This window comes from Aulostomus chinensis, chromosome 15, assembly GCF_037954235.1.
Source record: "Aulostomus chinensis isolate RoL2024-O1b breed Wild chromosome 15, RoL_Achi_v1.0, whole genome shotgun sequence".
NCBI classification, from domain to species: domain Eukaryota; kingdom Metazoa; phylum Chordata; class Actinopteri; order Syngnathiformes; family Aulostomidae; genus Aulostomus; species Aulostomus chinensis.
Genome location: NC_141334.1, coordinates 10,594,483 through 10,617,130, shown reverse-complemented (window position 1 = coordinate 10,617,130; position 22,648 = coordinate 10,594,483). Strand labels below are relative to the sequence as shown.

Below are 22,648 nucleotides of genomic sequence, written 5' to 3'. Positions count from 1 at the left end.
TTTGCAATAGCAAAATAGTAACATCTAAGCCAGGTAGAGCAATGACGCCCCGTTTATCCTTCATTTATGTCCTGTTTCTCAGAAGAACACTGCACACAGTAGAAGGTGGTACATACTAGTGGTTTGCTAGCAGACTGCTGTGACACAGGCCACGGACATATTTATCTGGAAGAACCGAGATGAGATGACGGAATGGCTTCTTTGATCGTACTGAAGTGATTGGCAGCAGGTTGACTTGAAAAGTTCACAAGCCCATGCTGTCAGCTGACAAAAAAGAAGGGTCAATGTGACAATGTTAACTCCAAAATCCAACACCTTGCAATAATTACAATGTCATAAATATTTTGTTGGGATGAGTTCAAAGCTGAAGTTTGAAGTCAAGGTTGGCTATTAATGTGAGCCTGATTTTCACCTACAACCAAAATTCAACATCTGTCCAACATCTTTTGATTTTAAATCGATGTCTGGGGCCAGCAGGGACGTGATGACTGCTACAGTACAACCAAGCTAACAAAGAAAATTCCAGCTGCCTTTTAGTGGTTTCAGTAACCAGTGTAATATATCAAATGATAAAACAAATACAGCAAATACTTTAATAGTTATATAGTAATATAGTACAGGGTATTATTTATTATATATACTGTCCTGACTGTGTACAAATAGAGTGTTATCATCTTGCTTCTTTAAAAAGAAAATCAGGCACCAAAGATGAGGTTGTTAAATGTCACATTCATTCACACAAAACAATTTCCAATCAAAAGGTCATATCTGCAACAAAATCCATTCTAAAATATCACAACCCAGTGGCTGACTGCACTGGCATCCTTGAGAGCTCCCACTCTCTTCATCAAGAAGGCCAAACGCTTGGAGAAGAAAATAAACATTTGATTTTCAAAAGATTACAAAAATAGGATAATAAACCACTTCAACTGCCACTGCAAAATCTAGAATACTATCAGGAGGAGAAAAATGTCTTAGGATGGGGTGGGGAGTAAATGCTGAAAAACCAATACTGACAGTTCATAAATCATAAAACATCATTTATTAAGTTTGGAGGCAAAACAAATCCCTCTGCAAATCCAGTCCCTTCAGGAGTCAACATGAAAATGTCTAAAGTCATTGGTGTAAAGTAAATGAGAGATTGTTCAAACATCCATGCAATTCAATGAGTAAATGAGATTGTATTTAACTTTCAGTATGGCACCCATGGTAACATGAGCAAACAAGGACTGTTTGGGATCCATACATTAGCTTGATTATGTAAGTAAGTGAGCGTGTGTGTGTGTGTCTGCATTCACATTCTATATTCCAACCTAATGGTTTTCCTGGAACTACATCCTGAACCTAGAGGGGATAAAGGAAGGGAGGGGGGAGTAGTGTGATGGAGGGGGCCAGTGGATGCGGCAGAGAGAGGGCGGGTGGGTAACGCAATGAGTCACCACTGCTAGGTTTTGGCTGCAAAAGCTCTTCCACCACCTTCATCTGGCAGCATTTCTGTGTGAAAGTGCTGGGGGGGGGGGGGGGGGGGCACAAAATCTGAGATGATGCTACAGAGCAACATTCCATCTAATGGTAACGAATACGACAGCTTCTAGACTTCACAATCTTTCATCTGATTATACTTTACGTCACTCTGCTCAAGATCCCCTACAATGTTTGTATCCATCTCGCTACTAATCATTAGCTGCATTAGCAACTAGGCTCTAGGGATGGCAGACATCTGTCTGGTCACCACTTTGACTGCAACATCTCAACAAGAACCAGACACAGTTCTTTGACATCTTGGACAGATGTGCATGGTGCCAAGAGGATGACCTCTTCAAACTTGTGTACTGCCAAAAGGTCAAATGAAGTATTCACTTATTCAAGGACATACAGACAGAGAAAATGACAAACACTCATTTACGGTTCCCACTTGTGCTCTTTGGTTTGCTATATTGTACACAATCTTGTTATTTGTGATTGTTATCATTTAAATAAAAATGGAATCATTAATGTATTTGTTTGGTTTTCAAGAAATATGCACAAATTACTGATCATTTTGAAATGTATACATCTTAATTCAAACAAAAAATTTAAAAAAAAATACAAAAAGATCATTTGTGCAGAACTCTCCTCAAAATAACATTTTCATAAATGCAATAAAGAGAAACAAAAAAACAAAACAAAACCCTTACAAGTATAGAGTCTGCAACAAACAATGTACCAATGCCTCTGGTGAGATCCTAAAGACTCATTCATAAAATGTTTTTGTGCACAAATTGGTTCCTACTTGCTATAGGGTTTTTTTAAACACCAATTTAGCTGTACAAAAAGGAAGCCACATTTGAACTGAAGGCCAAAGAAAAAGTGTGGTGTTTAAGAACCAATGTGTGTGTAAGGCCACATATTGTTCTTGTGCGCTGAGGTTGTTTGCAGTTTTGGCTATAGTATCATAGCACCTATTGGATTGTGACATATAAACACACATACATGAACTGATAACCCAAAATGTTTAAATTACTAAATGCTAGTTTGCTCACTCACTCAGTGCCAGGAAAGGAGCCATCATGACGTTATCACTTCTTGCATGTTTGCTATCAGCTATTAGCATGTAGCTTGAAGGAGACATTCTTACAGGATGAAAAACAATGTAGGATTTTACCATGTAACACTCCAACTCTAAGGTAGACTGTGTAAGATGTGTCATGATGAAGCCACTGCCCTCACAGAGAATGTTTTTGTCAAAGTAGATTTGGATACTATTCTTATTTCCCTTGCTAGACAAGAGCACATAGCCCCAACATTATTGTGTGTACTTAAACCAATTCCACTGCAGTGCAAGCCAAGCAGTAGCAGCCAAAGAAGAGGACACAATAAAGGAGCATTGTTACATTCCACTATTGTGACCGTGTGTTGTCTGTCGCTCTTCGCAACAGTGTCCACAGCCTTTCTGTTATCCAGCTGCTTCATCTTATGAAGAAATCCTTGTTTAACCTTCTCTTTCATCTACATTTCTCTGTCATTACCGTATTGGATTTATTAGATTAAATCCTTCAGGGATCATAGCGCTTATCTGCATTCATGAGGTGAATTCTATTTCATGGAGAGAACATGCAGTCCTGATGCGCTGCTCACTCGGTGCAGAATACAGATGCAGAAATTGATGTAGGAGATGTCTGGGTGGGAAATGGAGAGTGGAGCTACTGCCTGCCCATCTACCATCATGTGGTGAGATACGACTACAGTCATACATGTAGTATATGATAATCATGCTGCAGGGAATAACTTTGTAAAATAAGGGGGTTTGTGATGTCTACACTATAAAAGAAAACGTGAGAAGGAGTTTTTAATTGCTGAAGATCTAAATACACTTACACACACACTACAGTTTGTTGTAATCAACCTTTGGCCACTGCAGTATGCAGCATGATGAACAACTACACAGCTAGCTGTACCGCTGTACCTCACAGTCAGTAAAGCAGATGTGTGTGTGTGTGTGTGTGTGTGTGTGTGTGTGTGTGTGTGTGTGTATGTGTGTGTAGCCAAGGGAGAGAAGCGAAGTAGGGCAGCATGAATATAAAATAACCCCTGCCAGGCAATGATGTGGGCTACGAGAAGGAAGGGAGCAGTATGTGTGTTTTTTCTGTATATCTCTTGGAGTGTGTGTGTGTGTGCGCGCGAGTGTGTGTGTATGTTAACTAGAGAAAGGAGCAGATGAAGGTGTGGGAGATTAAAAGATGGGTACATTACATAGCAACATTCATTTATCAACTCAAAGGGATGTTGAGGGCACACACACACAACAGAGCTGTGCAAAATCACTAGATGATTCAGACAAAGCAGCTTGTTATAATGTGAAGATTAGTTCATTGTAGGGAACTCATACACACACACACACACACAGAGCAAAGTTTCAAGTTTTTGATCCAAATGTGCAGCATGAAGGTTCAAGAAATAACACCCACAATACCTACCCACACACACACACACACACACACACACACACACACACAGCATACATTACAGAAAAAATAAAGAGAAAAAAAGAGAGAAACAATAGTGTGAACCAGCCAGACACAATAGTGTGGCAACAGGGAGAAAAGGAGACAGGATAAAGACCACAGCTTAGTGTAGCCTTCCTATGAGATATTAGTGCAGAGATGAGTGACGTGTTTGGCAAAAAGAAATGGTAGAAATGCATCACATAACTACTAACTACTATGACGAGTGACAAAACAAATGGTTAATTGAGTAAGTATAACAATAATTTCCAACAGTTTCACAAAAAAAGAAACATTCTACGTGGGTGACTTTTGGATGTCTCCTGAAGGTTCCTGCTGTTAGAAAAGGTGAACTACTTCAACAAAGTTGCACTTGGGACACTGAGGTGGAAATTACAGATTATCCATTTTATTCAAATCAATTCATTTGGTTCCAGGATTCACGAGTTTGTTCATTCGAGTGCAGTCATCAGCATTAGCCTTTCCATTTCACTCGTCGTGCATACACTTTGCATCTGATTTAATCCATCATATCTACTTGTGTTGAAGACACAGATTGATCAGCAGATTGATACAGTACTGCAAGATCAATTGCATTACTGCAGAGGTAGATAATACAACAAGGTATATAGTATAAATACTTCTTATCACTCAGCTCTATGATTTACTTCTGACAGTGTATACAAAAAGGCAGTAACCCCGGAAATAAAGCCCTTAAAAAGTCAAGCACCCTTCATGTCTGCTCTCTCTGCCCTGCTACTCACTACCTAAGTGGACCTTCATTCCATTTGTCATCTCCCTCCCTGCTGTTCTCCAACTATACATCCACACTGAAAAGCATAGCCGGGTACGAAGACATCCCAGATATACACCCATCAGCCACAACAATAAAACCTCTTGACACTGACTATCTCATAACAAGGGCCATCTGTCCAGCGGTGAGATATCTCAGGCAGCCAGTGAATAGTCACTCAATAGTCACAGACAAGGTAAAGAGCAAAGGGGGATGGCTTGAGGACTACAGGGTGCTCCTGGAGAGAAGGCTAGCCCTCCTGGTTCAATCCCATAGAAACCAGAAGGGAAATGGCCATAAACTTACTGGGTGTCCATCCCTAGACGACCCACCCAAAGCCCCCCACTGACTTTGATTGGGTGGAATTTGTTGCCTAGTCAAGGCATGATGAGTAGGAACAGGTCTTTGCAAAGTGCAGGTGCAGTGAAAAGCTGGTTTATTTCTTTATGGAGGATTTTGAGAGGATACTTCAGATGTTTTTTTGGCATACACCCCGGCAGAACAGCATAACCCTGGTGTAAATAAAAACAAAAAACAAGTCTGATCAAGGCAGGCCACATGTGCCAGACACTACAGGATACGTCAGAGGTCTTGTGGATTCCACAAGGTCAGAGCTGTTTTGGTGGTATGGGAGACCACCACATTAGATTAAGATTAAAGGCCAATAGTTTCCTTTCTGGCTCACCATGCAGCAAAGAGAAGTCAAGGAGGTGGAGGAGATGGAGAAGAATGACTCCATTACCTCCTCACAATGGGGATCATCCTCATTCATCCACCAGCCTCTTCACCCAACCAGGTAGCGAGGGAGAGAGGGGCAAGACTACATGGAGGGGTTAGGAGGATGGATGTGCTTAGAAGAGATAAAGAATGGCAGATGGAGGGAGGGAGTTAACAAAAGGTGTTTTTAAGCAAGGATGGTGCATTCTTCTGTTTCTCTATTCAAAGAAGATTCCCTAACCCAAACTTTGACATGGCTTATCCTCTGAAAAATCCCAGAATCTGGAAATAGCAGCTAACTGGGGATGAAGAGGAATTTAAAGAAGTGGAGCAGACTTGAGACGCTCTAAGACAGGGAGAGGTGAACGGTTTAGCCTGGATACTTAACATCTCTTACACTCAGACAAATCAGACTCGTGAGAGTTTAACACAAATCGTATTATAACTTAAGCCAAAAACAATGAATCAGAAATCATAATCAAAGGAGGAAGTATCACCTTAAAAGTGTTCATTTTGCTCTGAAACACATCATCCTAGAGAGGTTTGCTACTGAATGCATGTGTTTGCCGTTTACCGCCTGAAATTTTGATTTTCGTATGTTTCCTTCCCCAGTGCATTGGGTTACTCAATTTGTCCAGTATGCCACAGAGCCTTCACCGTAGGCCTCACACTTTCAACATGGGGCTTTTACTATGCGAACAAGCCATTAGAGGCTAATCCCACAGTGACAAGTGACTGATGAAGAAAAATGGCCACATTAAAACTCAAAATGTCAACTGAGCTTTTGTTTTATGCAAAAAGTTTGCAAACTCTCTGCTGTCTATGCAACCCATTCTTCAATCCTCTGTAAGAGAAGAGCAGAGGAAAGGAGTGATACACCCTGTGTGATGAGGCTCAACGGGGGGCCTGGAACTCATCAGACCCCCATAGAATGCTGCATCTACAGTATGTCACAATCAAGAGAAAAAGACAACCTGAAGGACAATCACAACACTTTTCAATCTCCCCTCAGAAACTCCTCATTGTCCTTCTCATCGATTCTCTCTCTTCAGTTTACTCTTTCCTTCCTGCATCATCTTCTTTTGCCATCCTCTGTCTCTTGCCAGGGTCAGGACAAACCAGCTGTGTGATAGATAGCAAAGTCACTCATGACCTTGCAGCGGAAGCCACACCCTCTGTCCTCCACCTCATCCCTGGCATGTGTGTGTGTGTGTGTGTGTGTGTGTGTGTGTGTGTGTGTGTGTGTGTGTGTGTGTGTGTGTGTGTGTGTGTGTGTAAGAGAGGGAGAGACAAGAGTGGAGATGGTGAGTGTTAATGCTGTTTAAAGTGGCAGGTCACCCTATGTACAACCAATCTGACTTGTTTTTGTTCCTTGGGTCAGTACCAGCACTGTTGTCACCAATAGCTAACATTGCTCACTGGCTGTCGCCCCCAGGCACAAACTAAGCTTCTCTGCAGCATTACAGCAGCTAATCGTTCCCAAAAATAACCCCCAAAATCATCTCAGAGAGGCCTAGAAAACACTTGGTAAAGTCAAACAAAATGTGCAGAGAGCTTTTTAGACTGAAACTTTATCAAGATACTTTTGCTCTCTTTGCTGCAGCAAAAGCCTGAGGCTAATGTTAGCCCCATGTCTTCATGAAAGCAGGATTCACAGCACTTCTGATGCGCAACTCTTCTTTCCAGATTTAGCTGAATAATAAGAAAAAAGTGATCATTTTGACTCCCACCATTATTTTGGCTGTTATGCTTATAGTTGACATTACACAGGGGTTAGTTATATTTCATTAGTGGTTAGACAGTCAAGCTTGATTTATGCGAGACTTACATGCAAGGGGTGCAACAAAATGACATCACATCTCGCCATCAGACACACCACGTGACTAGTTTTTGCTTTTCTGTGCATGTCCGTCACGTTCTAAGCATGAATGGTGCTGCTACTTTATGACATCATCCTCCTCTTTCACCATACAGACATTTCTTCTTCCTTCCATGAAACCATTCTGTAGATGCGACTCATCACTGCCCCCTACACTTTGGGAGAATAACACACTGCAGCACCAGGCAATCAGCACAGCTCCAAACTTCCATGCCACCTCCTAATTTCACCTTAAAGCTTAGTCACATGTAACATGATTTTACATAATTCTGCCACATTAACAGAACTGACAACTCTGCAAAGCACTATAGCTACAAAGCTAATACTGGGGAACTTAAATATAGCTTTATTTTACTCAATGTTCAATAACTGACAAACCTAAGAAGAATATATATGAAACAACAGGTATGGATAAGCTCCAACACTATTCAAGAGACTATTTGAGTCTATTAGTAGGATGTTTGTGATGCTCATCCTCTGCATGACTGTGTAAGCACATGATGACACATGGATATTCCCTTGCACAGCAGTTTAACGTGCTGCAGGGAAATACTTAGTGTAGAGATGCAGCCACGGGGCAAACTTGGAAAATGTTTCAAATCAAGTTGAATTTCATTTCTAGTGATTTGTGGTGACCTGTTCTTTTACAATCCTTGTCCTTATTTTTCTTCCTTGAATTTCAACTGCACCATCCAGAAAACAGAACCATGAATAAATGCAGAGTGTGCAGATTCAGAATTTTCCCCAGCATGTGCTAATGTGTCTGATGGCCAATATATGAGCATGTGTGTGTGTCAGACCTCATTGTGCTGACTCTGGCCGTGTGCTTGCTATCAGGTGACCTTGGTGACAGTGGATGTGCAGGCAAGAATATTAAGATGTTTACTAACAGAGACTCAATAGGACCACTCAAGGGGTTCAGATGGGGACAGACTATTGCAGAGGATATATTGAACATCATCAAAATGAAGATGAAAGTGAACATGACACAACAAACGTGCATTGAGACCACGAGTGAACAAGAGTGCATCAATCTTTTCAATTCAAGACATACACACTGTTCTGGTCCCAACGAAAAATTACAACTAGATAAAGCTGACTATAAATAAGCACAGCTGGTGGCGTATGTAGGCAGAGACTTGACAGTGCTGCCCGCAGATGCATTTAAAATATATCTCTCAAATCTGCAAATAAGAGTAGAAATGAAATGATAGCACAGTTCAGGTAGAGAGATCCCGAGTCAACACCTCACTTCCTCCATCTGACATCGCTAAACATCAAAGCTAAAAGCTATTGTGGACTACGAGTGGCTGACCACTGACAGGAGAAATTAGTGCTTTCCATCCTCACAACAGCAATGGAAAAGAAAGCAGTGTACTTTGAAAGAATGACACAACAGGTAAATAGTACCTTCACTGCATCATAAAGTATTGCACTGAAGAGTGTAATCAATAACAGTAGTTGTAACCTTTCAGGTCCGAGAGCACAAAGACAGCTGTGACCCCTCCTTGGGACAACCAAAGAAGGATTGTGTTACCTTGCTTGATTCTGAAAATGTATATTAATCACCTTATTCCCAAGTAGTGTTCTTATGTTCTGTTGTCTGGCCTGACCCTTGGGAAATCCTTTGAAAGCACAACAACCTTGACGTCGGGAGCTGCAGATCTATATTATCTACATCCGCCGTAGCATCTCTTACGGCTGGGCAATTAGTCAAACTCCATTTCCAATTATAAATCTGACCTCCAGCGCTGATGATAATCAAGATTAAATGATTGCTGTGACTGTGGCATTCCTTCCATTTTTGCAATCAGTTGGTTGACATGCACAGATGAAAGCAAGATATACTGGAGTTCCATTAGCCATCTAGCTAGACTACTGTTGTTGTCCAAGAGTGCTGGAACCAGGGACAAACTGGAACCGCCTCCACCATGGCAGGTGGTGGTTACCCCATACAGCAGGTGTAGGTAAGACTTGTCTTCTGCTTAACCTTTTGTGTCACACACCAAAAACCTCTCTTTGAATTCAAAGACTATTAAAGTGAAGCTGACGACTTTACTGGGCTCCTGTTTTGTCTTTTATTATAAATCCATTGTACCTTTTCCCTTTACCTGCACTTCCGCTCCTCGCTACTCACTCTCAGGGAGGGTGTAGTGTGTTGGGTTCAGCTCGAGAAACAGGCATCGGCCAATAACAACGGTAAATCCTATTCAGCTGTTTGGAAATAGTTCGGTTTCAAGTAATCAGGTGAAATAGTTGTGATTGAGGTATTTGTTATTATAATAACTGGGCGAGAAAAAAATATGGAGGGATTATTTAAAGAAAGATAACTATTGAGTATGCTTACGTGAAGGCACGAGGACTGAGTAACTGAATGGTTTGATGAATATGAAAGAATGTAAATCATATTATATGGTCTTCACAGCATCCCACTCACAAGCCAGTTGAGCACCTATGGGACACTGGGACCACGTGTTAGTCAGAGCTCTCCAACAGCTGCTATAAAAAAATATATATATACACATATATATATTCCTATCTTTGGTATTTTATCTACGGTGAATACTATTTATGAACCTCCGTCATTTATATATTCAACGCAGACTTCTTCAAGCAACAAAAAGTATAACACAGATTAGGAGACGGGAAGACAAAGACAGAGAAAGAAATGCTGAGAATTGTGACAGAAGTCCGGAAGTCTAAATCAACACCAGGTGGTGGAGCGTCTGGAGGTTGCCTTGACAACGGCGATGCCTTGTTGATGATAATAGCTGAGCACATCACCGCCAGCACCCACACATTCACAAAATATTCTTCTTTATGTATCTGCGTGTTATATAGATTATTCAGAAATAAGACAAAGCCCTTAATGTTCCAGGGAACACTGGCGCCTAACTGATTCTATTGTTTGCCCCTGCATCAGCAGCACAGCAGCCAGCATTTATTATTGTCATCTCTCTCTTTTTTTCTGTTTCTTTCAAGAGAATCTACAGTTCATCACTTGCCAAAGGCCAGCATCGTGCCGTATAGGACAGGGAGCATATCTGATCCAGCCGACAAGCCATCTGCTCACCCAAGCCACAGCGGGATCTGATCAATACAGTCACGGTGGACGGAGAAAGTGGGTGTTGTGGTCTCCCACATTGACTGGAATAATGGATCAGCTTTTGGGTCACAGTGGACTCATTGTACCAACAGCCTGACCACTGAGGTTTCCTGTTTCCACACCTCTTTGTTTCAACTCTTTTAATTAAGGAGCTGGGCTACAGAATTCCCTAACAGGCTTAGCTATTGGCAGCCTTGCAACTAGAAGTGATTGTTCAATTCAGGATTTAAAGCTCTGTATGACCAACACATACTGCTTTAATTTGTCTGGGTGATAGTCCTTTGTGTGTTAAAACACCAGAAAAACATTCACAAATAAACATTGGGGCAGGTATTTATGTAAAGTAGCGTACATTTCACTTGAATGCTCTGCTGGGCTTTCACTGATCCGATGTGGACCAATCCAGAACCTTTTTCCTCTTCCGCTGCATCAGCTGGTGATTTCTGAGCACATAGCCACTGCAGCATCCTACCACCTCATCCTCCTCCTCCAACCCCCCACCCCCACCCACACCCACACACAACCCCCTCTCCTCCCTCACCACCTGCTTTTAAATGCATGGCACTGCCCAGCCAGGCCAGTCTGTGCAGACAGCATCACTCCGCTCAGCCCCTCTAGAGTGAAGGTGTGTGTGTGTCTGTGTGTGTGTGTGTGTGTGTGTGTGTGTGTGTGTGTGTGTGAATGGGGGGGGGGGGCAAGATGGATGTTATTAGCCATTCCATGTACTACTGATAATCAATTGGGAGATGGGAGAATCAAGTCTGAAGCTGAGAGGAAAATGGTTTAGCCCAGCTGCCGGCTGTCCTGCTCCAAGCATCCAGTGAGTAAATAGGCCACATGAAACCCTGAAATAGCCACTGCACTGAGGTCAGGTTAGAAATGATGTCTACATCTTTCTACTTCAAAAGAAAGTGACAAATACCAAGAATCCCCCCCTTTTTTTTTTTACATAGCAGATATGTGATATCATGCAGCAGGCGCCATTGCCTGATGCATGGAGGAGGCCTGGCAGCATCCAGCACACATCCTCCTTCCAGACCTACGCCCGCTGTGCATTTTGTTCATCTGTTTCGTAACGAGAAACACCAGTCATGTCACCCCCCCCCTCCCCAAACTGGATTAAATCCTTGGATGTGTTGTGTATGGTAGGCCCGACATCGCAACCTTCAATGTAGGGGTAAAGACAAGAGGGTGCTGGCAGCATAGCCTACATCTGATCCTCACATAAACCATCGACCGCAATACAAGCCACTCACAGCTGCCTACACATCACTGCTTTGCGCACAGAATGCGGGGCCTTGCTTTTAACAATAGGCCTATGCATAATTTGGAGTCATTCTCATACACACACATATGTCGATGAATAGCATAATGCTAGTCGGCCTTTGTCCGCGCTGGATTAATTTTGTTTCTCGACATACCTGCGTGATTTCGCTCATTAGGAAAGCGAATCAATCCGGTTTGGCTCTAGGTGCTGTGCGCAACATTACCTTTTTTGATCCAACTAGCTTAAGAGGATACCCGACGGGGTCATGTGAATAACATGCAGACACTTTCCCCTCGCCACTACTGTTAGACTGGAGATTTTCCTTGTTGCACCACAAGCGGGTCATTTAGTCAACAATGGCTGGTGATTAGACTACCCTCCGTGCCTTGGTGGGGTCACATGCTTCCCTCAGCTCCTAAGCTTCACAATAACAGAGCTTTATTTATTTACCCCCGTAAAGACAAATGCATGTCCCGCTCTTATTTGCAGAAAAGAAAAATAACACATATATCCCCGAACAAACAAATGACATCATCCTCGAGAAGCCACACAACCAAGGGAGTGAAGCATCGTAAATAAAACATAGCGGGTTAGGGCGCAGTGATTCTATGGCTGCCTTTCGGTGTTTTCCATCTCTGCTTCCACTCACCAGGTTCAGCACCGTCTCCACGATGTCCCGGTTGCTAACCTCCCCGACCTGGATCAGGCCCACCAACACAGCAAATTTCATCTGGATATTCCTGATCGGGACAGCGGGGTTGATCACCCCGGCCGGGAGGACCATAGAGCCGGCTGCAGACACCATTCTTTCCCCGGTGGCGCCGGAACCCGCGCCCGCGGCGACCTGCTGCTGCTGCGGCTGCTGCTGCACGGAGGAGCCCGGCGGAGGATGGGAGTCTCGGTCTGTGTCCGTGAGCGAAGAAGCAGAGCCCGGTGGTGCTGAAACCGGCTTCTCGCTCGACATTTCCCCTTGGAAACAGGGAGGAGAGGAGCGGTCGCCGCTGTCTCTCACACCTGCTCAAAAAGCTCGAGCGTCTGCTGCTGCACTAAAAACATCCACTGCGCAGGAAAAGAAGGGAGAGCGGTGTTAAAATGTCTTCTGGAATCACTCTATCCTCCTAGAAACGTGTAGGGACACATAGGGCTAGAAAAAATGATGGAGGTTTGACAGAGTGGTAGCCGTCGCTCTCTCTCTTCTCTCCCCGTCTCTCTCTCATTGGCAGGTTGCAGTCAGTGCGGTCGTCGAGGAGAGAGAACGCCATGTTGACGCCCCCTGTCTGCGGTAGCGCGCTCCAACCACGCATGCGCACTGTGAGACTTTCTGGAAGGGCGCTGAAGCAAAATAACATGGAGCCATTCGTGCATGGGTTCATGCAGAGCGCAGCAGCGCCTGAACTACCTGGTGTTTTACCTGTGTGTGTGCGTGTGTGTGTGTGTGTGTGTGTGTGTGTGTGTGTGTGTGTCAGTCAGGTTGCCTGTTTCTCATGTTAAGGCAACAAGCATTTGTTTTTGAATTGTCCAAATTATTCAAATAAGTAGGATTTCAGATGAGAATGTAACTGATGTTCAAAGTAGCTTAGCTCCACACATGGCCTGCTTGTGGGTTGTCTCAGTGACGCCCCCTGCGCCATCCAAGACTGGGATTGTTGAACTGGCAGTAACTAACCACGTCCCAGTAAGCAGGCTAATACAACATAAGCAATTTAAATGTTAAGAAGAAAACCACCAGGAATTGTGTTTTAAATTAACAGATAAATGCTCCGGGGGCGCACAGTAATAACTGAATATTTTCTGAACACTGATTTAAATGGGGGGGGGGGGGGGGGTTGATGGTAGCCTAAATACTTGTGGACACATTTTGGGTGCTGTGCAGGGGCAATTTTAGATTGAGCTCTGGCAGTTTAGGGAGTCTGGCTTCCAGACAAATGCAGTTTGTATTCAGATACCGTCCATCTGTCCCACTTATCACTCCCCCAGTTTAACTGGTACTTCTGTTTCCACATTAAAGGTCCTTTGTGTAAGATTTTACCAACAGTCTGAGTCATAACCGGCATGGATGCCAACCTCTGTAATATGAAATTAGGATGCATATTATCATAGTCAATAATGACATACAAATAGCTTTAATAAACTATGGAGGGAAGGAGTTCAAGTATCTCAGGAATGAGAGTATTAAAGAACGTGAGGCAGATCAGTGCCGTTAGGAAGAAAGCTAGAGTTGATGCACAAGATGATTTATTTCAAACAATAAAAGCAATGCAAACCAAGAATCCATCTAATCTGAGGAAAAAATGATGTTCACATGTAAATCAGAAGGGGTTATTTCTGAATTTATCTTGGGCAACAATGACAGTGTGGCCTTTCCTTGACAGACAAGCTCCTTCAGCCAATCAGCAAAACATAAAACCCATCATATGCTTAATCCAGTAGGGCAGACAAAGACTAATAACAAGGAAGGCACAGGTGAGTACACCAAAAAGGCGGGAAACAGGCTAAAACAGGAAGTAAAACAAACTATGGATTACAAAATAAACAGGAAATGACACCAGGGAGATCAAAACACGAGGAGAGCACAAACCAGGGACTCCAAAAAAACAAAAAAAAACAAGTAGCAACACCAAGATCAAAACTAAAGGGTCCAAAACTGAAAGTCCAGAACAAAACAGTCCAAACCGGGACCGTGACAGAAATGCAGATGGTGCACAGGTCTGATGAGGTGAAGAGGGAGCTGAGCTGGAAGACAAGCTCTTAATATACCAGTCAGTTTATATTCAAAACCTGCTCTCAAGTCTTGGGTGGTGTGCAAAATAATGACGTTGAGATAAAGTGTGTTAAGAAAGCAGTCTCCTCTGTAGGGTGGCTGGAATACAGCTGGAGCATCCATGACACAGTGCTCGTTGCAAATTGCTTCCATTGTAATCAAAGGGAGCTGCTTCTCTGACCGTGGGACCCATGCAACTGAGCTCTATTTTTACAAGGTTGGAGTTTTTTTCCTTTCATGTCGTGCCTCTTTGTCATCCTCCATGCTTAGGAAATGATAGAAAGACAGAAGTCTGTATTAGTGAAATTTGCAAAATGATTAGAACGATTACTTCATAGTGAGACATTTTTCATGTGAGACAACGGAACAATGCTGCATGTTGGTTTTTACGCAATAAAATTCATCAGTCACATCATCAATGGTCAATTACCCTGGAGTAAAAACAATCAGTAAAGCTGGCAATGTCTTTGAAACTTACTGTAAACACAGGTTTTACTACCTTGGGAATCTCCTCAAAATGCACGGCTGCTTGCAGCTGCCCGCAGTGCAGAGAGAGCCAGTGTTGCAGGTACAAAACAGAACAAAACAACAACAACAACAACAACAAATCCTACATGTTAGCGATGTGACAAATCATGTCCAATATCTCCTTTGCTGCAACTGTGCACACGTTATGCAAGCAGCCCTCTATCTTGTCGTAATCTGTGTTCTTTCAAACATATTAAATTATTTTTCCTAGAATTTCTAATGTACTGAAAAATGTATTACAGCAGTATGTTTTTATACGGAAAGGTGGAAGGTTGACGCTTAAAAAAAAAAAAACACTTTCCTGTTCAGTCTGCACCTGTTTTCTTCAGGATTAGGTAATCTGTTTTGAATTGTTTTACTTCCTGTTTTAGCCTGTTTCAGCATTTTTGGTGTGAAGTAACATACACACGCACAGTTACCTCCACTGATTCTTCTGTGTATGGTGTGACACTCATTTTCAAGCTTACCAGGGGTTTTTTTCTTTACTTTTTTGATGCAAAGCACTCATTCAAGTGTCATTTAGCTGTGACTCAAGTCCAGCCGGCATTTCTTAGACACATCTACTCACTAATACACCTATTCTCTCTGGTGGCTGCGCCGGCCGTGGCTACTGGTTCAGTACCTGTATCCGCACATAAGCTTGTTTCACACTCCATGTGTTCCTTCAACAGGGCACATCTGCTGGGTAGGATTTCCATTAGCCAGGCATCTATGGAGGCTGATTCGTCACTCTGTCTCTGCATGTCTGCTTTTGTGTGTGTGTGTGTGTGTGTGTGTGTGTGTGTCTGTCTGTCTCAGTGTATTTTCATATAGGCAATGACAGCAGTCGCTTTGATGTCTCGCCTCTCATTTTTCTGGAGATGCTGACCGTTGGCAGGGGTGACAAGTTGCCTGTGACATGGGAGTGACATTATCTGGCTCTGTATGTGTGTGTATGTGTGTTTCACATTTGGTGCACGTGTGCATCTGCACGTGAGCTCATTAGAGAATTTTACAGATGAGCAGAGGCCATCTTGTTTTTTTTTTTCTTAACACAATCTTCAGCAAATACAAAGGAAATGAGGGAGATTCTCTCTCTCTCTCTCTCTCTCTCTCTCTCTCTCACACACACACACACACACACAAACGCACTGTCAACTGCACAAAATGTAGCTCGCTTCCCCCACATACTCACAGAAGCAATTTCTCAAACTAACACATGCTATCGTATTCTTGGATGTGAACACACTTGGGTTCACACGCGCACGCGACCACAATGGCAGGCTCTCCCTTGCACAGACACACTCTCCTCTTTGTTTCCAGACAATGGCTTGCTTCTGCAGCATTGTTGTGATTCCACAAAAGATTTCTTAGGCAGAACGAGGGGTCTTAAGTGGGATCTGGTTGGCGATTGGGTAAAAGCATTAACATTGTTCTCCTTCTGTCATTCCCCCCCCCCCCCCTTCTTCCACACATCTCTTCCCTGCCTCACCTCAAGTAGGGAAGCAGGCATTTTACTCTCTGTTTCTGTACCATTGTAGTGGTTATGTGGAGGTGGTGTCTGGCTTCTGAAAGGACTGGTAGGAACAGCAGTGATGTTATCCAGTACATTTATGGTGCTACAGGGTATTTTTTTCAGCTAACACAGACCTTGACCATAGATTCTGCTACCAAAAGCCAATTTTGTTTTTACATCAGATTTACATTCAATACCAAGAATAAGCTTTATGGTGCACAATCGTTTATGAGACTTTGCTAAGGAAGATAATTGCATTGACCACAACCTTTTTTTTTAATGTAAATGAAATCTTTAGAAGTTCAAAGTAAGCTATGATCAATCTCACCACCACTAGCTTAGTACTTTCTCTGCTTTTAGTATTATAATGTTTTGAGTCTTGTTTAGCCAAACGTTAGGAACCGCTCTTTTTAACGCACACAAGAACTTCAAAATTGGTAGCTGTTATTTTGAACATCTTTATTCTGCTTCCTGAGTTGTAAAAAGAAGAATTGTTTTGTGCAAAGAGCTATAACCCCAGACAATGATAGAAACACAGGTAATAACTTTCAGTTTTCACAGACGGATGTGAGTCATCATCAAGATGGATGAGTGTGTGTGTGTGTGTGTGTGTGTGTGTGTGTGTGTGTGTGTGTGTGTGTGTGTGTGTGTGATGAATGAAACTGATTACAGAAAAGGACCCAAACAGCAACTTTCTGTCTCCTTGCATGTAACAGAGAAGCTGTTTCCTCTTATTTTACTTAACAGATCCTAACATCTTAATTAAAACGTACATGAACTCGATTAACTGTTTAAAGCTCTTCTCCAGTGAATTTGTTTGTTTGTGTTTTGGATATAATATATATATATATATATATATATATATATATATATATATATATATAGTAATTCAACAAACCTTTTAATCTTACCCTTATTTTTATATAAATGTTCTGACATCTTATTACTTCAGTTTTTTTCCTCTGCTATAAAATAATCTTCACAAAAATGTATACATTAGAAGAAAATATGCCACCGCTTTCTTTTGACTCAGTAATTCTCTGGACTTGAATGTCAGTACCTCAACATAATAAGCTGGTTTTATTTTGTTTTTTAAAAGCCACCTTGAAAACTCATGATTTATGTGAGACAGAACTCTTGAGATAAGACTGTTATACAGTCTTTGTATGGAGTACATCAATACTGGTCACAGTGGCACATTAGCTTTAATCTAAGAAGTAAAAACTTGTCTATAGTGTAAGAAAATCTTTCCTTGATTAAATAATCGATTAAATAATAAATCTCCTCAGAATCCTCCCTGTGGAAGTTTACACGCTCTGATTTTCCACAGTCAAATACAAAGGGTCATTTTTGCTGAGATACGTTGGACAGACACAAGCTCTCATAGCAAATATTTAAAGGAATATAAATATACCAGCTTTGTCAATTGGATTGTTCATTATCTAAATGGCAACAGGCAGTGAGAGTAAGACTTGCTTTGGTCTTGAAAGTTGTCACCAAGGATGAAGAAGCCAGGTCTTTGATAAGGGTCAGGACCTGGGATGAAGGGCTGGGCTCTTTGACTGGGCTGGAACGTGAAGCTCTTGAACTGAGGTGGTGGCTATGAATAACCTAGCTGAGACGAAACAGGTTCTTTGGATAAATGGAAAAGCTACTACAGGATATAAGAAGAGATGAATGAAAGCAAGTGTGATGTTCAGTTTGTGGAGATGATAATTATGTTCCTATCACAAGGCAGCCCCGTTGTAAAGTAACCCCGCCTGTTCCCCTGCTCCTCCTTCTAAACTGGACTACGCTTTACAAAAAAAAAAAAAGAACATCGGTCTATGTTGAGAAATACTTGAAACAAGACGGTGAAATCATTGATTCATTATTTGGAAAATGTTAGGGAGACAAATGTCTTGTTGTCTTTCATATACATTTCTATACAATTGCACTTACTTTTGCATCTGGTTTTAGTGACACCTGCTGGCCACGAAAAAGAATGCAGGTTTTTGGCATTGGCTTCACTTTTCAGATCCAAACCCATGTCCACATCTTTCGTAGTCCGTACCACTGCAGGGTGAGGAGCGAGCTACTGTTGCTACAGTGACTCACAATCATCTTCTTAGGTAGTTTTAAGAGAGGATGATAACGAAAATAAATAAATAACAAACTGCATTATTGCCTTTTCTTTTCTTTTTGAATAACTTGAATTATATTTCAATTTAACAGTATAATCTCTTTCTGCGTGTCTGTCTATGACCCAGTTATCGCAGCAATTGTTCAACCAATTCATTGTTTTGCTGTTGCCTTGAGAAAGTGCAGTGCCAAGTGAAGTCAGGGGTTGCAGGTTGTGGGGCCTGAGATGACGGACTGAGATAGCGTCGATGTTGTGACATGAGGTGTCAGAGCACCAAGTCAAGTGATTCAAATCAGAAAGCCAAGATCAACTTTGAGTCAGAAAGGTTTCGTGACATCACACAACCCTTTGCTCTGCGTCTCAAACTACAGGCACGGCACAAACATCTTTCAACACTCCTCAGGTGCAGCCAGCAGGAACTCAAGTGTTTCAGGTGAAGCACCTGGGCCACAGAAGCTGACATCGATTTTTGTTATTTTACCCAGTAAACCTGTTGTAACACTGCCAGATTTGTTAAAGGCATGCATAGCTGTCATTTGTTCCCCCCGTCAGCAAAGGTCCTGCGCTGTGTGAAAGTGGATGATGGGCAAAATCTCTAACAGAATCTGGATGCACATTCATCCTGCTGCTCTTTTTCCATACTGACCTGCATCAGAAGTAGCAACGCTCCTCAACTGCATGAACTCGTCTATAACTGAATTCAAAAATACTGTTAAGGACCTTAAAATACTGCAATCAAAATACTAATCAATGCCACCTCTCTATTGATACAACAGTTTCATTATATCCTCAGTGTTTGATTAACAGTTTTGTTTTGTATGGCGCAGTAAAGCGGTGATGAGCTGGAGAACCCACTCAACTCAACGTTGTAAATTTTCATAGTACTCAATAGTAGCTATTTTTACTAATTAATAAGCCAATAACCAGTACTGAAATCTTAGGAGTAGTTTGTAGTTGTTCATTGTAAATTAAGTCTTTGCAGAACACGTTTTGATTATTGTCTGTGTGTGTGTGTGTGTGTGTGTGTGTGTGTGTGTGTGTGTGTGTGTGTGTTGTAGTGCTGTGCTGTTATTTGTTGTCACTATAATGCAGGGTTATTATGGAAGGCTATTTGTGGATCCCAGAAAGCAGCTGATGCATTGCTATCTATCCCAGAAAAATAAAATAAACATAACATTCCATTTAATAATCAACTGTTCACAGCTTTAACTGTAGCGTCAGTACTAAACCATGTATTTTAGTTATACTTTTTACACAGTTGCTAAGATTGTCTCATCACTAATTCATTCATGGAATATTTTATTCATTAATGACCTTATCATGGTCGTCCAGAGGAAGACAGTGGATCCGTCTCAGTCTGTCTTTCTCACTCCCTTTGCTCTATTTTCATTCTAAGAACAACAGAAGCTGAAGATCTTAGAAGGTGTGAATGATGTTGGTCTCTTTAATGTTTAGAGATGAGAGAGTTCTTGAAATTCTGTTATTGTGGACTATTAATATGAAAGTTACATAAGTGAGGCCGGGTTAAAATTAGCCACTGCTTCTTCACTCCACTGTTTCACTCAGTCTGATGAGAGAACATGAGCACACTGAAAGAAAAAACAATTATTAGGTATTTTGTATATCAAGTCATTTAATTTTAGAATTTACTATTGTCATACATTTGTTTTTCTAAGCTTATACCATCTGCCTTTGAATATCAGAATCACAGGGTAAAGTTTTAAAAGCTAAAAGCTCTGTTTGTAAGTAGTTTATTGTTCTATTTCACTTAATCAAATGATGATAAAACATAAATTTGCAGGGGTCAGGCTGTGAGAGCGCTGAAGGCCATCCGGTCAATTCTGCTCATCTCTCACTGAAGCTTCCATGGAATAAAATCCCTGCAAGCGCACCATTAAAGAATGGCCCAAAGCATCTTTGTCATAACAGTAACATTCGCTCAATGTTGTGGTGCTGTTCCACAAACACCTGCAGGAAGGTCGTTTTCTTTCTTTTTTATGGTACTTTCTGTCTTTGTTGTTTATTTAGGGACAATGTGCACCAGATATAACTAAAAACACCTTTTCATTCGTAGTTCCTGGGTGGATGATGTCAAAGCTGTGTTGCCTCTGCTAAGGTTTCTTAGAGTTTTTTTTTTTTAACTGGCTTAAGGATAATAGCTGGAGATGTACTTCAGATTTTCTCCAGAAGAGGTCACCCTCAATTCTTTTTTTCAGGGTTTCTATCTATGAAAGAACGTCAAAATGTGTTTTATCTTTACATAATCAGAGTCAACAGGGCATTGTCATACTAAATTGCATTTTCTAATGTGCAGATTTCTGTGGTGCCAGAGTCACACATCACAACCTACTCCTCAGGAGGGATGGCAGATTGAGTTAGGAATCAACGCTCCCTTCACATTGTCAGAAATCCTTTTCTTTGTTTCTTTCTTTCTTTCCTTTTTCAGCGTGAAATTTGCGACATGATGTTCCTCATTTGTCAGAGCCCGCTGAGTTGTGGAGTTGAAGTAGACCCACAGTGCAGTGGATCATTAACATTCAGGAGACGTGACTCTGTGCCCTACTTTCCCACTAAAATCACCGACGTGTTAAATGAGGTAGAATTTAGAGCAACATTTCAGTCATTTTCTGTGTTGTCACAGTGCTAATGTACACGCCGGCCCTGGAGATCAGTGTATGCACTCATACACCTTCATTGTCCTCTGCTGGAGTCCCCAGTCTAACACGGCTAAGTAGGTAAATGTGATTGAGTATTGATTGGGACGTTCGGGTTCCTGCATCCATCCTTTGAAAGGACACAGAGTAAGAACAGCTAAAATGACCTTTGGGAGATCCCCACCCCCCACCCCCCATGCAGCTACTCTTCATTTGCTCAGGTATCTAAAAATATTTGCAATGAAATACTTGTCAGTCTCATTCATGAGCCTCAGACAGGCCAACAGCACCACTCAATGGACAAGAGAAGTATTCACCACATAATTTGAGTATATTTACTGACTTCCATGCTTTCATGCATTTAGTATAGAAAAAAAGAACATTCCACAAACCAAAAAAATCTTTTACAGAATTCTTTAATTTTTTTTTAATTCTTTTGTTTAGAAACAAAAATGTTTTCCGTCACTTTTTTTCAAGAATAACCAAGCATAAATCACCCTGGTCTCAACTGCGCCGCTAGGTTTGGAGTCTCTCTGGACACAGCAGAGGGCTCACGTCAGACTCACTCACACATCCATTTTCCCTCTTATTGTCTCATACGCGCACACACACACACACACGCACACACACACACACACACACACACACACACACACACACACACACACGCACCAAACTGTTCTCCAGCAAACAACATCCACGCAGGGTTTTGGTGGCACTGTAGAGATATTGTATCATAGCAACACTGCCTACAGCCAAACGAAAAAAAAAAAGCCAAGGCAGCGCCATGGCGAAGCAAGCTTGTTTGCTATTGCTTTAGTAGGAGGATGAATGGAAATTTCACATTTCGCCATATCAATATGATAAGAAGACCCTGAAAAGCTATTATGGGTGATCTGCTGGTACAGAAAGATATATATTTACAATACAGGTTGCACAAATATCTAAAACACCAATACACACACCCACACACACACACACACACACATACACACACATACTATTTTGAACATGCTTCCCAGAAGCAGTGAAATGGTCACATGTCTTAGACATTGTATAGCATGATAGCAACAATGATATAATATACAGAGAGATAATAACTTTAAAATAACATTTCATTTAGATACGTTTAACGCTTAAAAGAGCAACTAAAAACTAAACCAACAGTGATGTCCTGGACCCGATGAGTGCTTCCCTCTCTGCGATCCGATCCCCCGTGTGTTTGTTCACCCTGTAAAAGTGCACCTCTCACGTAGTGCCGACATGCACCCGGTCCTGGTCATAGTAATGTCAAAGGAGATGTTTAAGAGCAAATCCCTGGAGGGCTTAATCATTATGAAGTG

At 41.8% G+C, this 22,648-nt stretch overlaps 1 protein-coding gene across 19 annotated transcripts in view; it reads right to left on the bottom strand.

The window, feature by feature from the left end:
• Positions 1-12,967, bottom strand: part of nbeaa (neurobeachin a) — a 95,945-nt gene extending 82,978 nt beyond the window's left edge. For all 19 annotated transcript variants that reach the window (XM_086225709.1, XM_086225712.1, XM_086225713.1 and 16 more), the window contains exon 1: positions 12,395-12,967. In XM_086225709.1, coding sequence (XP_086081835.1) covers positions 12,395-12,709 — 315 coding nt within the window. In that variant the 5' untranslated portion in view covers positions 12,710-12,967. The remainder of the gene's footprint in view (positions 1-12,394) is intronic.
• Positions 12,968-22,648: the final 9,681 nt, after the last annotated feature.